At 47.7% G+C, this 13,967-nt stretch overlaps 1 protein-coding gene across 1 annotated transcript in view; it reads left to right on the top strand.

The window, feature by feature from the left end:
* The first annotated feature begins 1,750 nt into the window (after window positions 1-1,750).
* The window catches only part of LOC128721480 (semaphorin-5A), a 96,666-nt gene continuing 84,449 nt past the window's right edge, over window positions 1,751-13,967 (top strand). Inside the window, exon 1 of the mRNA XM_053815237.1 lies at window positions 1,751-1,820. Coding sequence (XP_053671212.1) covers window positions 1,751-1,820 — 70 coding nt within the window. The remainder of the gene's footprint in view (window positions 1,821-13,967) is intronic.

Raw genomic sequence — 13,967 nt, forward strand, 5'->3', positions numbered from 1 at the left:
CTTCGCCCTCTTAGTTTCTGCCCAACAAAAGGTGAAGTTCCGCGTTGTGAGGTGGTACCTCTGTAACCTGAAGCAACCCCAAACGAGACGGGACTGAACGCTGAAGGTTGTTGAGCTTTTTTTTTGTGGTTGAGTGGTTCGAAATAGGAATTATTTCGAACCATCTTCTTGGGCATGTGGCTTCTGCTTGCCTTCTGGAGCGGAGCTCCCGCTTTTGGAACCTCTTTGGAAGCTCCAGCTGTGGAGGAAAGGGTTCTACGTTCAAAACGTGGTTGATCGCAGGGCATTAGGGTTTGCTGGAGCCCCGGTACGTTTTCGGGGTTCTTCTTGCTCCCGACTCGTTTGCGCTCGAATGGGTACTGGCGATGGATGCCAGATACGTTTGATGAATGGCAACAACGCGTGTTTTTTTTTGTTTTACGATCCAGCAACGAGGGCCAGCGATTTCAATTTATTCGCGTCTGCTGTCTCACGTGTATTTTTGTTTTCTTTCGAAACATTTGATTCGTCCTTGACCAAGAGCGTTTCAACCGTTAGAGCAGAGTTTCATGTTTCGCTGGACGTTGATTGCATATTACGCTGCTGATTAATGCAAATTAAAGTAAGTAGTACTTTAACCATTTTTTTGTCTGGAAAAACCATTCCACTGTTGCTCGTTGTGGGATGTTTTTTTTTGATAATTCGAATGATTTAATTTTCTCACTTTAATGTCTTAATAGATCTGGTTCTGTAGTCTTGTGTGGCTTTTCCTATAATCACTTGCTTACGCTGTAAGATCTTAATTCAAACCATCTGGACCGCAGAACGAACTTAAGCGTTTTGTTTTCTAATTTTGGAACCTTCAAGTGGCCATGTGATTGATATGTATGCTTCTTGAAATAATCTACCCGTTATCAGCACCCGAAGAAGTGAACCTCGCATCAGAAACGAGGCCTGATTGAAAGTGGGCGCAGTTGTGTTATTCCAAAGTGCTTCCAAACGTTTCCCATTTAAAGAACCCCTTCGCGCGCTTCATCGTAACATGGAGAAACATGAAGCCATCGAGTAAGCCCGAGGTTGAACGGTTTTCCTCTCGTTTACCCCATCGGCCATCGGTTCCGTGTAGCTAGGAAAATGAGTTTCCAGTCGCTCGAGAGCAGAATCTTTTCAAAACGCGTAGCAAATCGGCATGCAAACACTGCACCAAGGGGTTAAGGGCAGCGAGAGCCCAACCGGGCTGGGACCTCGCCGACAACGTGAATCGAGCATTAATCAACACAATTCGAAGCACGCTCTACTCGCTGTTCGCTCATCATCGTCGTTCATTTATTATGATTGTAATTACTTACTTACAATATTTCCTACAAGCGATTACGAGCCTGAGCTGGCGTGCCCTTCATGTAGCGTGGAGAGAAGAGCAGCGAAAAAAAGGCATTGAAAACAAACGCCTTTCGGATGCTGCTGCACTTCCTCTTGCGGTGGCAAACTGACCAGGGCTGTGTAATCGGGCTGCCTAGTCCTAGCCGTTAGTTCATAACATATTTTCTTCTCCTGAAAACGGTTCTTACGCAGGTCTGGGGAAGGGTCATGAGAAGGGTTCCCGGGACCTAAGAAACCTCCGCAAGCTGGCAGATAAGAAAATGAGATTTTTAATAGCACGCGCGATCGCGGTCGTGTCGTACGGCTGCGAGCCTTCATGGCTGGCTTTCGTCGCCTGCGGGGAACTTGTGTATGTGCGTGTGCTTGTGTTCATTACATTGCTTGTAAGACGATGGCGACGGATGATGAGCTGGAATTGGCTGCCCGGTCGGTCAGCTGGCTTTGCCGCAATTGTGGCGAAAGTAACGCTAATAGAATATCGATGTGCCTTGATTGTTTGCGAGCCCATTTGCTGGCCGGGTTTTTTCTTCGGCGGCCCCTCACTAACGTGAGTGGATTTTAATGGCCAATCGAGCGTGTTAGCGGGTGGTTAGATTTATTCCCGTACCGTCATCGAGAAGGCGATTTTTTAATGGAGCGCATGCTCGTTGGCATGAGTTTGTTGCACTTCATTTAAGCCACTTCAATCTGGCCGATGCGTGAAACGAAGTAAAATGGTTTTATGCCCTTTTACATTGGGACCTAAAATGTATGTAAAATTGTGCCACGATCTTTCGTGCACTCATGGCCAGGGAAGGGATCATAAATTCCCGAAACACCCGCTAAAAGTGCATAAATTACTGACGTTTGTTTGTTTTCTGCTCGCGCGTCCAAACGTGTCTGATTTATTTCCGTTCGTTCTATTTTCAGTGCCGACCACCACAAGAATGGATCCGTCCATGCAACGCGTTGCAGCATCGCGTTTCTAAATCAACGATTAGAAACATACCTTTGATCGCGGCTTTCGTCACCACTGTGAAGCAGTCTCTGAGCTTCAGACGGGCATTAAAGACACGCGTGTGGGAAGCGTCTTCGGTCCATTATGCAGTTGGTGTCGGGGAATGTCTTGTAGATCGCCGGTGAAAAAGGATGCAACCGTGGGGTGTGGTGTGTGATGCAATAATTAAAAGGTAGATTTCCACCGACCGCAACAGTGATCCTCGATAGGTTTTTAGTGATTTTAAACTTCCCCAGAACCCAATGGTGAGAATTTCGTGCGTGATCGTGCTTCGGTGAAGATCCTGCTCTAGTGTTCTTGCCACGAATCCAGTGAACCGTTTGTGGCACGCCGCCACAAAACCGTGGTCCGTGTTTAACTCGTGCCAGTTAGTGAAATATGGCAGTAAATTACAAATTATCCATAAATAGCGGTGTAATGAAGCAATAATAAGCGAAGCTGTTAGAGGCTAGCTGAAGTGCGGTGGTTTACGGCACCGTTTGAGCTCGAATCGTGGAGAATCGTGCGGGTTTTACTTTCGCCGAAAGGTGCTGAGAAGATCGGGCAAGAATTTTTTTCAGCAAACCCCAGCGAGCGAGAAATCCAACGGGTCCCGGTGGTGGTAAATTGGAAAATATTGCCTCACGTTAAGGACGGACTGCCCTGTGGCGGGGCTCACTGCGTACGTCTGGCGTCTTCTCCATGTGCGTCTCGAGGACCACACGCTGAAGATACGCGAGCAGCTCGACCGGTCATCGTCCACGGTCCCAATCCGGTACGGTGTGGCTTTCCCGGTGGGATTAATTTTCTTTCCCATTCCCGCTCAGGATGAGCGTTGCGGCCCTGTTTCGTCCGGTGGTGTCTGGCCTAGCTTCTTCGAAGTCATCTCGGACCACCGTCGTCAGCAGGTAAGTGTGTGAGCGAGAGGGAAAAGCGAGCAAGAACGAGAGATTGAGGGCGTTGGATGTGGGGTTTTATCGATCGACGACCCTGTCGATGGTCGGCAATCGATAGGTTTCGATAGTTAGCTAGATAGTTTATAGTTTATGCGCCCAGATCGGGTAGTTGGATAGTCCGGTGCTGGAGCGTTGTGAAGATAAGCGGATAAATTTGCCGTTTGCGAACGACGCAGTAGATCGGTGTTGTGTGGTTCGATTTGAGGGCAGAGATATGCATGGAACTTTATTTTGCGCTGCTCGTTGTGTATTTTATCGCACGTGTGAGTTTATCGCAGCCTCGCGATCTTTAGGGGTAGAATGGACCGTTTACGTACATCTATAAAATGATCGTATTTGTGGGTGTTCCAGAGCAGTGTTTGAAGAGTAAAAGATGCAATATGTATAGCGTTTTGCGTTGACACCATGAACAGCACACTAGGTCCTATTCAAAAGTAGTATTTTACAGAAAATTTACGAATCTAAGGAGTCAAAAGGAGCTTTCCAATCGTGACTGGTTGCGTTTTGATTCATAATTATTGGTTTGCCACGGTTTCTTTCGGCACTTTTTTCAACGTACTTTAATTAATTTGATATCTCGGCAAACTGGACATTAGCTCGAACTTCTACCTCATCGACCACCAGCAGACGCTGGTCAATAAAATTTATCAAACGAGGTTCTCCTTCCTGTTCCGAGCTGCTGCTAAGTAGGTTTTAATTACATACCAGAGCCAAACAACGGGTGCAACCCGACTGAATGTCACTTGAGATCTTTCTCTCTCTTTTCCAATGAGCTCTGTTTTTTTGCGGTCGGAAACAAAAACCAAAACACCAAGAAAATGTGTGTCATTTGTCGATCATTCACTTAACAAACATTTTCCCAGGCGCGACGCGCGTTCAAGTTTTCCTCGTGCACAGTTCCTGACCGACTTTCCACGCGGTCAAACATGCACCGTGGTGGACGAACTGCTGGCAAACGTGTGGGCACTAATGCACTCCCGATTAAAACTAATGGTTGATAATTCGAAAATAATGATAATCCCCGCTCGGCCACTGGTTTTCGATTCGGAAGGCAGCCTTTTTTGTGTTTGGGAGTCCACTTACCTCGTTACCCAAACGATGTCGAACGGTTGTTGTTTGATTTTCCTCCGTTTTATGCCCCGAAGCCTACGAGAACGGATCGCTTTGCTTTTTCGAATGGACCTAGCTCCAATCTTTGTCTCCGACCTCCTGAGATGTCGCGCTTCAGACCACAGACTAGGGGATCCACGCACTCTCGTAGATCAATAATTAATCAAGATTCAACCAATTGGATGGACCTTCATCACAGGCCGCTCCCGAGAAGCCGTCACCTGGAATGAGCTTGAACGACGGTTCGCCTCAGAAGGCAGTTAAATCTCGCTCCCTAAGACGAGAACCCATCGACCATCGATAGGTTCCTCCATGCGATGCTTGGCCGGAGGTCCACCTTAACGCCGTGGCTGTCACATTCGACTACCGTTGGTGTCCGTATCTTTATCGGGTGGCTTTGCGTTACGGCCCTAACATCTGCAAGCGGCCGGTCTCCATCGTCTTCATTGCCGTGCTACTGGTGCTTGCTTCGTATGCCGCTTTTCTCGAGCCATGTACTACCTTTCAGTGGGCGCATGGGGTCGTTAAAAAAGAAGAAACAAAAAAGGAAAATAAAACGGGATACGTGGTACGGGTCTTTCGCTCTCTGTCGCCGTAGTTCAATCATGCAGATGCACGTCGGCATCTCTTCTTGTGGCTGTCATAAGTGGAAAAGGGCCCAACCAGAAGACATCACCCACCGGTTGGTTTATTGACCTTTTAGAGTGTACTTTTTTTGTCTCTCATCCACCAGCCACCAGGTTCTTTAAGTTAGCGGACGTGCCGTGGTGGGTACACCTACGGAATGGTGTTCTTGTTTGCGTACGCACCAAACACCGCGTCTTCGTCGGTCGACGATCCGATAAGCCCATGCCCAGACAGTCCCAGTTGGAGCTCCAGTGAAGTCTCGGGCGTGCTGGGGAATATTGCTCCATGGTATCTGTTCTTAAGAGTGATCTTCCGCTCGAGTGACGGTTTGGTCGGGTGGAGATCAACCGGGAAGTAGGAGTCCTTTTAGAAGGGAAGATCACACACAAGGGAAAAGAATCAGCTCTCAGGGCTGGAAGAAGAAACTCCAAAGAACCGTCACGAACCTTCAGGGCCGCCTGACAGCGCGGCTTCTGTTCTGCTGGAGCTGTCAAGCTCGCAGTGGGGGATATTCGCGTGAAATACGAGATTATTAAGAAGTGCACTCTCGGGCAACGGCGGCGCGTGTTCGACTGATTAGATCCGATCTGATGGACGATATTGGCCGGCTTATGGTAATATCTTAGCCGGAATGGGTAGCCTACGCGAGCTCCAGACAGCAGAGCGCCATCATTTCCATGAAGCGTTGTCGTAGGGTGGCCTTTTTTGCGCCAATGTTGTCGCTGCTGCTTTCGCAGCAGTTCGTTTGAAGTATCTTGTCATATCTTCCGTGGGGGTTGTTGGAGCCCTAGCACAGGTTAGAGACTTTTATAATACAAAGTCCTCGCCCCCCATCATCTATGTACCAAATGTCAAACACCACATTAATTAGTGAGTGGCGCTCAATTGATGGCGTATTAATAACATATCAAGGCAACTCCTATTCCGGTTAGGGTTGAAGTCTGCGTCTTTGATCGCCGATGCATGCGAGTAGGCTTTCACCGGAACGTTGCGCATAATTTGAACTCATCTAAAACACGATCCACCCGCCCTAAAGCTGGGCCCTTTAGTTTGGGTTTAATTTTTCCGGCTTCGGAGCTCGTAGCGAAAAGCAATCGACGGGTATGCTAAGAGCATCCGGGTATTGATCGGATTTCATCGAGAGAAATTAGTGACGGGCTTCTCGGGCAAGGGTCTCGATGAAGGACGCCAACGCGAGCCCTCAGGTCGGCGGTGCTTATGGCCTTCCGGGAGGTGAACCTGGTCGGTCGGAAAAGCAGGAAACCCAATCGAAAGAGTGACAGGAGAGTGTGTCTGGGAGGAGAGAGTGTGATCTGTTTCGAATTCGAACGCACGATGCATGTCGTCGACGATCGCCGGAGTCTCTGGCGGTTTGAGAGCCATATTAATCAACTTTGCACCGCCGCCACAAGGTGGGAGAAATTTTTTCTGCTTCCACCGGCGTGTGCTGATGGTGTCAAAATATTTTAATACCCTCCGGCGCACTTGGAGCGTGCAGCGAGCTGTGAATAGATCACGCCCCGGGTGGTGCCTCAGCTGGAGGATTTGTGCAGTGAACTTCTTCTACATGTGCTGGTAGTTCGGCGATGGTTGAGGAACAGTCACGAGAAGTTGCAGCTCTTGGCTGATAAAGGTGGTTGGGAATTAATTTGAAACGCACAAAACTGTTTCCTAAATCCAGCGAGGATACGTATACGCTACTCTCGACAATCCGTATGCGAGCAACGAGCAGGTCTACGTCTTCGTTGTGCATGTTGGCTGTGGCTCTATTCACAGTTCTCTCATCGTAATCGCGTCGACACATCTCGTTTGAATGGTTTAATTAGTAATTTTTCTTCATTTTTTGTTATTTGTCGCCCTGTGGCATCGAGTTTCTCGTGGTGGAAGACTTTCTCCCCTAGCGGCCTTTTTCCATGTGGGTTCATTGTAACGAAAGATTTTCCTCGCTTTTCGTTGCTTATCTTATCGTTTGCTTGCTTTGTGTCGAAGTTGGCCCGAAGTTGCTTTGGCGCCCTGTCCATACGCGCGATGCTCGAAAACCCTTCTTTACGGGCTTATGTATTTTTGTTGGCCCGTTCGTCACATCTGCATTTTCATTTCGATCTGCTTTTCACGTTGGGGCGCGATCAAGGGACCGCCGGGTGGCTGCTGAGAGGATGAAGCAATATTTCATTATTCATGCTTTCCCGCACCTTTCGATTCGAGCCAGCGATAGGTAAATGCATTTTTTTCTGCCGTTTGTTTTCCAACGGTCCGAGTCGTCGGTTTGTTAGTTTTTTGGGCAACCATTATTGTTTTTTCGAGATGAACTATTTTCTTTATGGCGTTTGTGGGGAGAAAAGGAACGCATAGATTAATCATCTTTATCTCACGCACTCGCGACGGCGAAAGAGGCTGTGGTATTGTAATGAAACAGTTAGGATCCGATTCGTTTACAGATTATGAAAGATCTCGAAATGATCTAATCTTGGAAGGTAAGGTTTAATGTAAGACGTTAACGATTGTTTATACATGTTTTGGTGATTTTTTTCATAAGAAGTTTAAGAAGTAGTAGAGATGGCGCAAATGCTCCTTGTTTCACGGAAGGCAGATCTCATTTTTATGCCGCTTTGTTGCACTGCCGTAGGAATTTTATTGTTAATCGCATTCCGATGCCTAACAAAATTGAAATTTTCATTACACCTTATCTTATCTCGAGGTCACATTCTCGTTCCTAATTATAGGCCGCTGCAGCGCGCGGAATGTGTAAATATTTTATCGGTCTTAAGCTGATGCATTTGATTGATATATTTCTGCTGCAGTACAATGCAAGTTTCGCGCGTTTACATTGCATTCGCTGGATTGCTAACGAAGCATAATTAGAGCCGATTGTGTACACAACTGCTCGCGAGCATTTAATCAAAGGCGATGGAGATATATTTCGTCACTTTCTTGCAGCCTTCGCTCGCTACCTGCTTCCGGGCCTGGAAGGGCTGCTAGTTTGTTTGGCCTTCGAAGAACGCAGCGAGAAATTTCAACGCCTTATCAGCGACACGCATCGCGTAGGGCCAACGATACAATCGAACCGGCAGCTACAACCGGCGCCATCGTTGACGTTCATTAGCAGGGCGTTGCAACACGCAGGCGAACTCATTAAGAAAGGGTCGGAACGCGTCGATGCCATCGATTAATCATGCGTCTAACTATCGGCTTGGGGCCATGTTTGCCGTGCTCGAATCACCGTTCCGAGGGCTTGAATGTGCTTTCTAGAAATCGAATTCTCAAAGCCCGTCTGTCTGTGGTGTTCTAGGTGGCATGTTCTTGGTAGCGAGTGTGTCGGCGCATACCAATGTGCAACTGCAGCCGTATGCAGACAGCCTACTGCGCTGGGTCAGCATTATTATTTCTAGCGGCACGTCAAACAAACGCAAGCCCAACGGGTGCAGCGTTGACAGGCGTCCAGGAAGATGACCTCCGGTAGGATGGCTACGGTGGACAGTTTTCCCGTGGCTGACACGAGGCCCTTTACCGTGCACTGGGTGCATAATGCACCGGTCTAGGTTGCGTCGTCGCGGTTTGTTTCCCAGGAATAGAAAATAACTCCGAGTTTGTGTTAGAAGTTGTGCTTTTTTTAACTGGGTTCGAGATTGGTTGCCCTTCAGCTGAAGGTTGCTAGACATCTGTGTTTTTGTGGGAACATTCTCGTGGGGTTTGCGTTGTCAAATCGAATCTGTGTGTTGGCAGAAAGAAAGAAAAAAGACCGTCTATTTGCTGACGCTACTACGAACCGGTTACCGAAGCTAAAATATTCGTTTGCTTCCGAGAAAGTACCTTCACCAAGGGCTAGACAGGCCCAGCGGACATAATATATCCATTGTTTATTTGTCTCGCCGTTGATTTAAGGTGACCGGTGGCCACGGTCAGGGTGCGGTGACCAGAAGCAGACCCCGCTGCGAGTGCACAAGTGTAGTTAACCCTTTTCTACCCGTCGAGGGATAATCCAGCGTCTCCCCTTCCGGTCTCGTGACAAGAAGGATTATGCTGGCGGCGGTCGGAGCCCTTTGGCGGCAAGGGTCAAGTTAAATATTTAAACTGTTCCGTGGGCATGGGTTTGCGTTCAGAAGACCTGTCCCCAGCGGTCGAACGATCCTCGGATGGGCATTAGACGGTATGAAATTCGAGCTACTGTTTTGAGTTAACTGAGTGCTTCTGTCTGCGACGGGATTAGATGGTTCCTTTTGCCTATTTAACGACAAGGACGATACCGGTGGAGAAGGAGTTCCTTGATTCGATTAGCATGCTTAATCGTCACTTCCTGCACCATATGCATTGATAATGGCCGAAGACCGCAGTGCACGATGAAACCGATAACAGTGCGAGAATTTGCAGATATTGTTTTACAACACAAGGCCATTTCAAAGGTCACCGGAAAGTAATTTCGACTGCAAAACAACGATGATGGCATCGTTACATCATCGACGTACGAGAATCGCGTTTTAAACGGCGCGTTCCCACACCACGATGTTGGTTTTCCCGCCTTGGCCCATTATCAGCAGCGATATTTGCACAAATGCGATCACAAGCGTGCGTGGCTTCAAACATGGGCGAAAACAAACAATGTAAAGCAAAATAGCGAACCCTCGAGCGATATGGCGATACCAACACCCTTTCAAAACGAGGTCCAATAGGGTCGAATGCTAGACAAATCGGCGCTGAAAAATGCTTTGCCAACGTCTGGAGCAGCACAACGAGTTCAACCGACCGAATGGAGTACGCACCAGTCGTTGGTCTTTTTTTATCTCTCCTCAACTGATAACAGCCGAAACCACGGTTCGCGGTTTTCCAAGGCGAACGGACGGGACCGTGTAACGCACTCGAGATAAGATCAACATTTGCTTTTTCAAACTCCTCCAACCGACGTGAAAACGACAACCTGCTAGTTGGTTCAAGTGGTTCTTCTTGGTGGGCTTTTTTCCGTCGCTTAAAACATTTCACTTTGAGAAAAAGAATTCCATTTTTCGACGTTTGACAGTTTTGGATCGGAATCGGGACCGGATTTAAGAGGCCACGTTTGTCGGCTTGTGTCGTTTGTTGTTGCTCGACTTTTGGGTCGTTTTTCTATCGAAAAAGTCAAATCTCGTTCGTTCCCTCGGAGTGAGTTGCAGCGACAGGAACCGTTTCGGCTTAATGAAAGTGATTGTTTTTGGGTTGCGTTCGGTGTTGGTAATGGATTTTTTTTTCGGGTCAACACGACCATCGAAACGTTAGAATGTTAGGGGCTTCATTTCACGTAAAATATAGCCCCATATATATGCGGCTTTTTGACAAGCAACAAGCGTTTGGTTGGCTTTTTATGCTAAAGTCATGGTACACGTTACGATAAGTGCAGCGATGGGGTTTCCAACTTGCTCGACAAAGCAGGTTAGTTCTCCAATTTCGAAGACTTGCGCTTTTTTCTCTCACAAACAAGAGAGCTTAGTTCCTGTAAAATCCAGCTACAACGGAACGGGAAGCCGAGCACCAGTTTCAGGTTAAGGCTTCCGTTTTCCGGTGGGCTTCAACGGGATGCCATTCCGGAGTGATGGCAAAACAAACCCTTGCTGATGAGGTTGGTATGCGAAACTTAGCGTTTCACCGTCAGGAAAGCTCGTTTTCTAAGACATTCGGTATTTTATCGCTAGATGTCTTGATCCAGCGGCAATGGCAACTGATTAAATAACTGCATCACATCGGCAGCATGTGAACGCCACGAATTAGGTTGTGCTGGTCCTAGAAGGTTGAAATCCTATTGCTGAACGATCCACGGCATATGTTTGCATACGGATTGTCACACAGGACCACAAGTAGGCACTCGTTACAACGCGGCTCAGGCGTTAATCCGAGGCGATTTTTCCGTCAATTTCAATTTTTTCTACATCGCGATTAGACGACCGCTATTGTGGCAGGTGCTCGAGTGTGTTTGCGAGAACATCGAGTGTGCTGACTTCATCCGATGCCGTAGATCAGTCGAGGCAACCCCTTGCACGATCATCCGGTGCGGAATTTGTGTCAAGCCCTTCGAGGGGGAAAATCTCACTCACGGTTTGCATGAATGAAGCCATTGCATTGGAGGGCTTCAAGTGTCGGCTTTGATTTTTACGCTCGTGCAACAACGAGTCGAGAGACAACCGTGCCGAGGAGCCATGTTTCGTCCGTTGGCAGCCTTCGACGGATTTTCAAGCAAACCTGACTGTTCTAGCCGTGAGGTGGCTGAATCGTGTGAAAATCGGGGGACGACTAGCGATGGCATTTTACACGCTTCGTAAGATATGCGCCCGAAGCGATCGGCTTAATGGCTTCAATTAGTTGCGAGAACACATAATTGTCGCATTCGAATGCACCGAGTTGGTGTTAAGTAACCCGTAAGCCTTGCTGGCGGTTCCGCCAAGTCCGCCAAGTCTCCGGAATCCGGTTGGATTTTGGGAGGAGTATGAATTTATCATAAAATCCTTCAATTTATGAGACGTTCGGTGATACGAGTGCATTGCAGGAGAGTTCATTTACTCAAGGATGAAAATTAAACTCGCCAAAGATGCACTCGCAAGCTACACAAGACCGATCCGTTGGTCTTTGCATGGTTTTTAAATTTAGCAACGCTTCTCTCCAGGTATACACTCTCGCTTAGCAAATCGGTTTTTTGTAGAGAACGATCAAAGGCTCTCTATTTTTAATGATCCCATGAAGCAGGGTCAATGAATGAGTATTTATTTGATGCAAATTTTCCCCTGCAGAGTTGAGAACAATTGACCTCTCTCTATCTTTCGCTAAGCTTTGTGGTAGTAAAACTGAAAAATCTACCCACTCTTTGCCGCTTGAACACTAGTCTCGGTGAAGGTTTTCATGAGACACTCGCCTTTATCGCGCACTATTATGACACGCTGGACTGACAGAAGGAAATGGCTCATTTGACAAATGACAACTCAGGCGACCTGCGGTGCGACCTCGTTTGTGCACCCGATCAGGCGCACAACCGGTGCATGTCGAGTGAAAGTGCATCAGAATAAGGGGTGCACTCGCGCCAGGGAGTCGCAACACGTGCCAGGACGGCAACACCAATGGACTTTCGCTCGGCGTGAGCCCCAATGTGAGGTAGCTAATTCAAATATTTACCGGAAGAAGACTCAACCAGCGGCAGAGACACGCGCCGAGGGGATGACAAATTAGTTGAATAATATGCAAATGCGACGCATGCTCGCGGTAACGGTGGTGGCTACAACCCGCAGACGTGGTAACGATCGTTACGAGATCACCGTTTCAGTCTCCATTCCCAGCGTGGCTTCGGCGCCAGATAACCCGCGCAGAAGTAAAGGGGTTCAATGTGCCTCGACGCGTGTTGTTGCGCAAGTGTCCGGCTGGCGTTCCGACTCACCACCTTTTTTTTCACCACCGTCAGTTGGCGTTTGTCGCCAGTCGAGGAAACCATTGGACGACCTTCAACTTGTGATGGCGCGATCGGGAAGTGATTTCTATCCACGCGAAGCGATGTTCCGGAATGAGGCGTTCAGCCTCTAGCGAACGGGTATCTCCTGGACCGGTGCGTGATTTTACAGCTTCGCGCACTCATGGAGGTGTCTGGCCTGTACCTGATAAATAGTGCCCTTTCTGCCGTTCCTTCGATTCCTTTTACTACTATCCGTAACCGCAGCACTGAAACGTTTCCCGGGAGAGCAAATAGAGGATCTGTAAGTTCGTTTTGTACGCTTGGTGCAGCTAGACGCTTGTTCTCGGGATTGTAATTTTTTTTTGCTCGCGCCATCATCATCCTTGCCGCCGATGATCATCGTTACCGATGTCGCCATGACAAGGCAGCTTCTCTTTTTGCCGACGCTCGAGACGATCCGCGTGTAATTATGATTGAACTCGTTTTAATCGCACGGTCGGTGAGCTTAGCGGATTTTGCGCTATGCTGGAGTTGGAGCAAACGAGCGGCTGTACGATTTCTACTGCCCACGAAATGTTATTGCCACAACCAGCAGATCTTTACGAGGAGATTACAATTAAACTGCCAATCACGGTTGTTGGCAGCGGATCTTGCGTATACGTACTTGCTATTAATACGCGGTGTTGTAAGCGATTGTAAAGGCTTTTTGTAGAAAATAATTTTACGATCGAATGGGTGATTTTACTTGGAACATGTGTGAGAACGAAGAATATTCCACGCTACACGCATGCAAGCTGTGATGATATTTTCTTCACTCAAAATATTCCCTTTCGGTACAAAACGCGTACACGCGCTTACTCGATCGGTTAAAATATTCGTGTCTGTGGTATGCGTTTCCGAGAGGCGATTTTTCAAAAGTGATTTCCATCTTGACATGCTAACGTTCTCGAAGGGCTGTAAAATCTCGTGCCCCATCAAACCACCATTTAAGGGCGGAGTACGTCGGAAGGCTGCATGCGTTTGAATGCATTTTTCGTGCGGCATAAAATGTGATGAAACTTGATCCCCCTGTTCCTCGATTCTAGTGCGTGTTTTGCCTGATTGAACTCGAGAATTAAGGAAAAAAAATACACAACACATTAAATGCGGTCCAGCGAAAGGCAAATGATCGCAATTTGCCGGTCATTTGGGACATTTGACGGCAATTTTTAAGACCGTTCCTTAGGATGCCCGTGTGAGGCGATTGAAGTATTATTGTGCCGAGGGAATGATGCTCTGAAATTATCCACCAACAGCTACGGAATACGGAATGCTGTAATGCCTTTAGGGGCCTTTAGCTAAGAGATCTCGTTGCGTGATGTGACAACATTGAATTTGATGGACAGTTCGACGCTTGAAGCAAGTTCATGAAAAAATATGGAAAGTTTTAGAAAAATCATAATTCAGATACAAGTCCCGATCGTACTCACCTTCGTAGGTGAATAACTCTCGATGGAAGTTTGCTTGAAACCAAGCAGAAACGATCTCAAGACAGAAGTTA

This window comes from Anopheles nili, chromosome 2, assembly GCF_943737925.1.
Source record: "Anopheles nili chromosome 2, idAnoNiliSN_F5_01, whole genome shotgun sequence".
Classification (NCBI taxonomy): domain Eukaryota; kingdom Metazoa; phylum Arthropoda; class Insecta; order Diptera; family Culicidae; genus Anopheles; species Anopheles nili.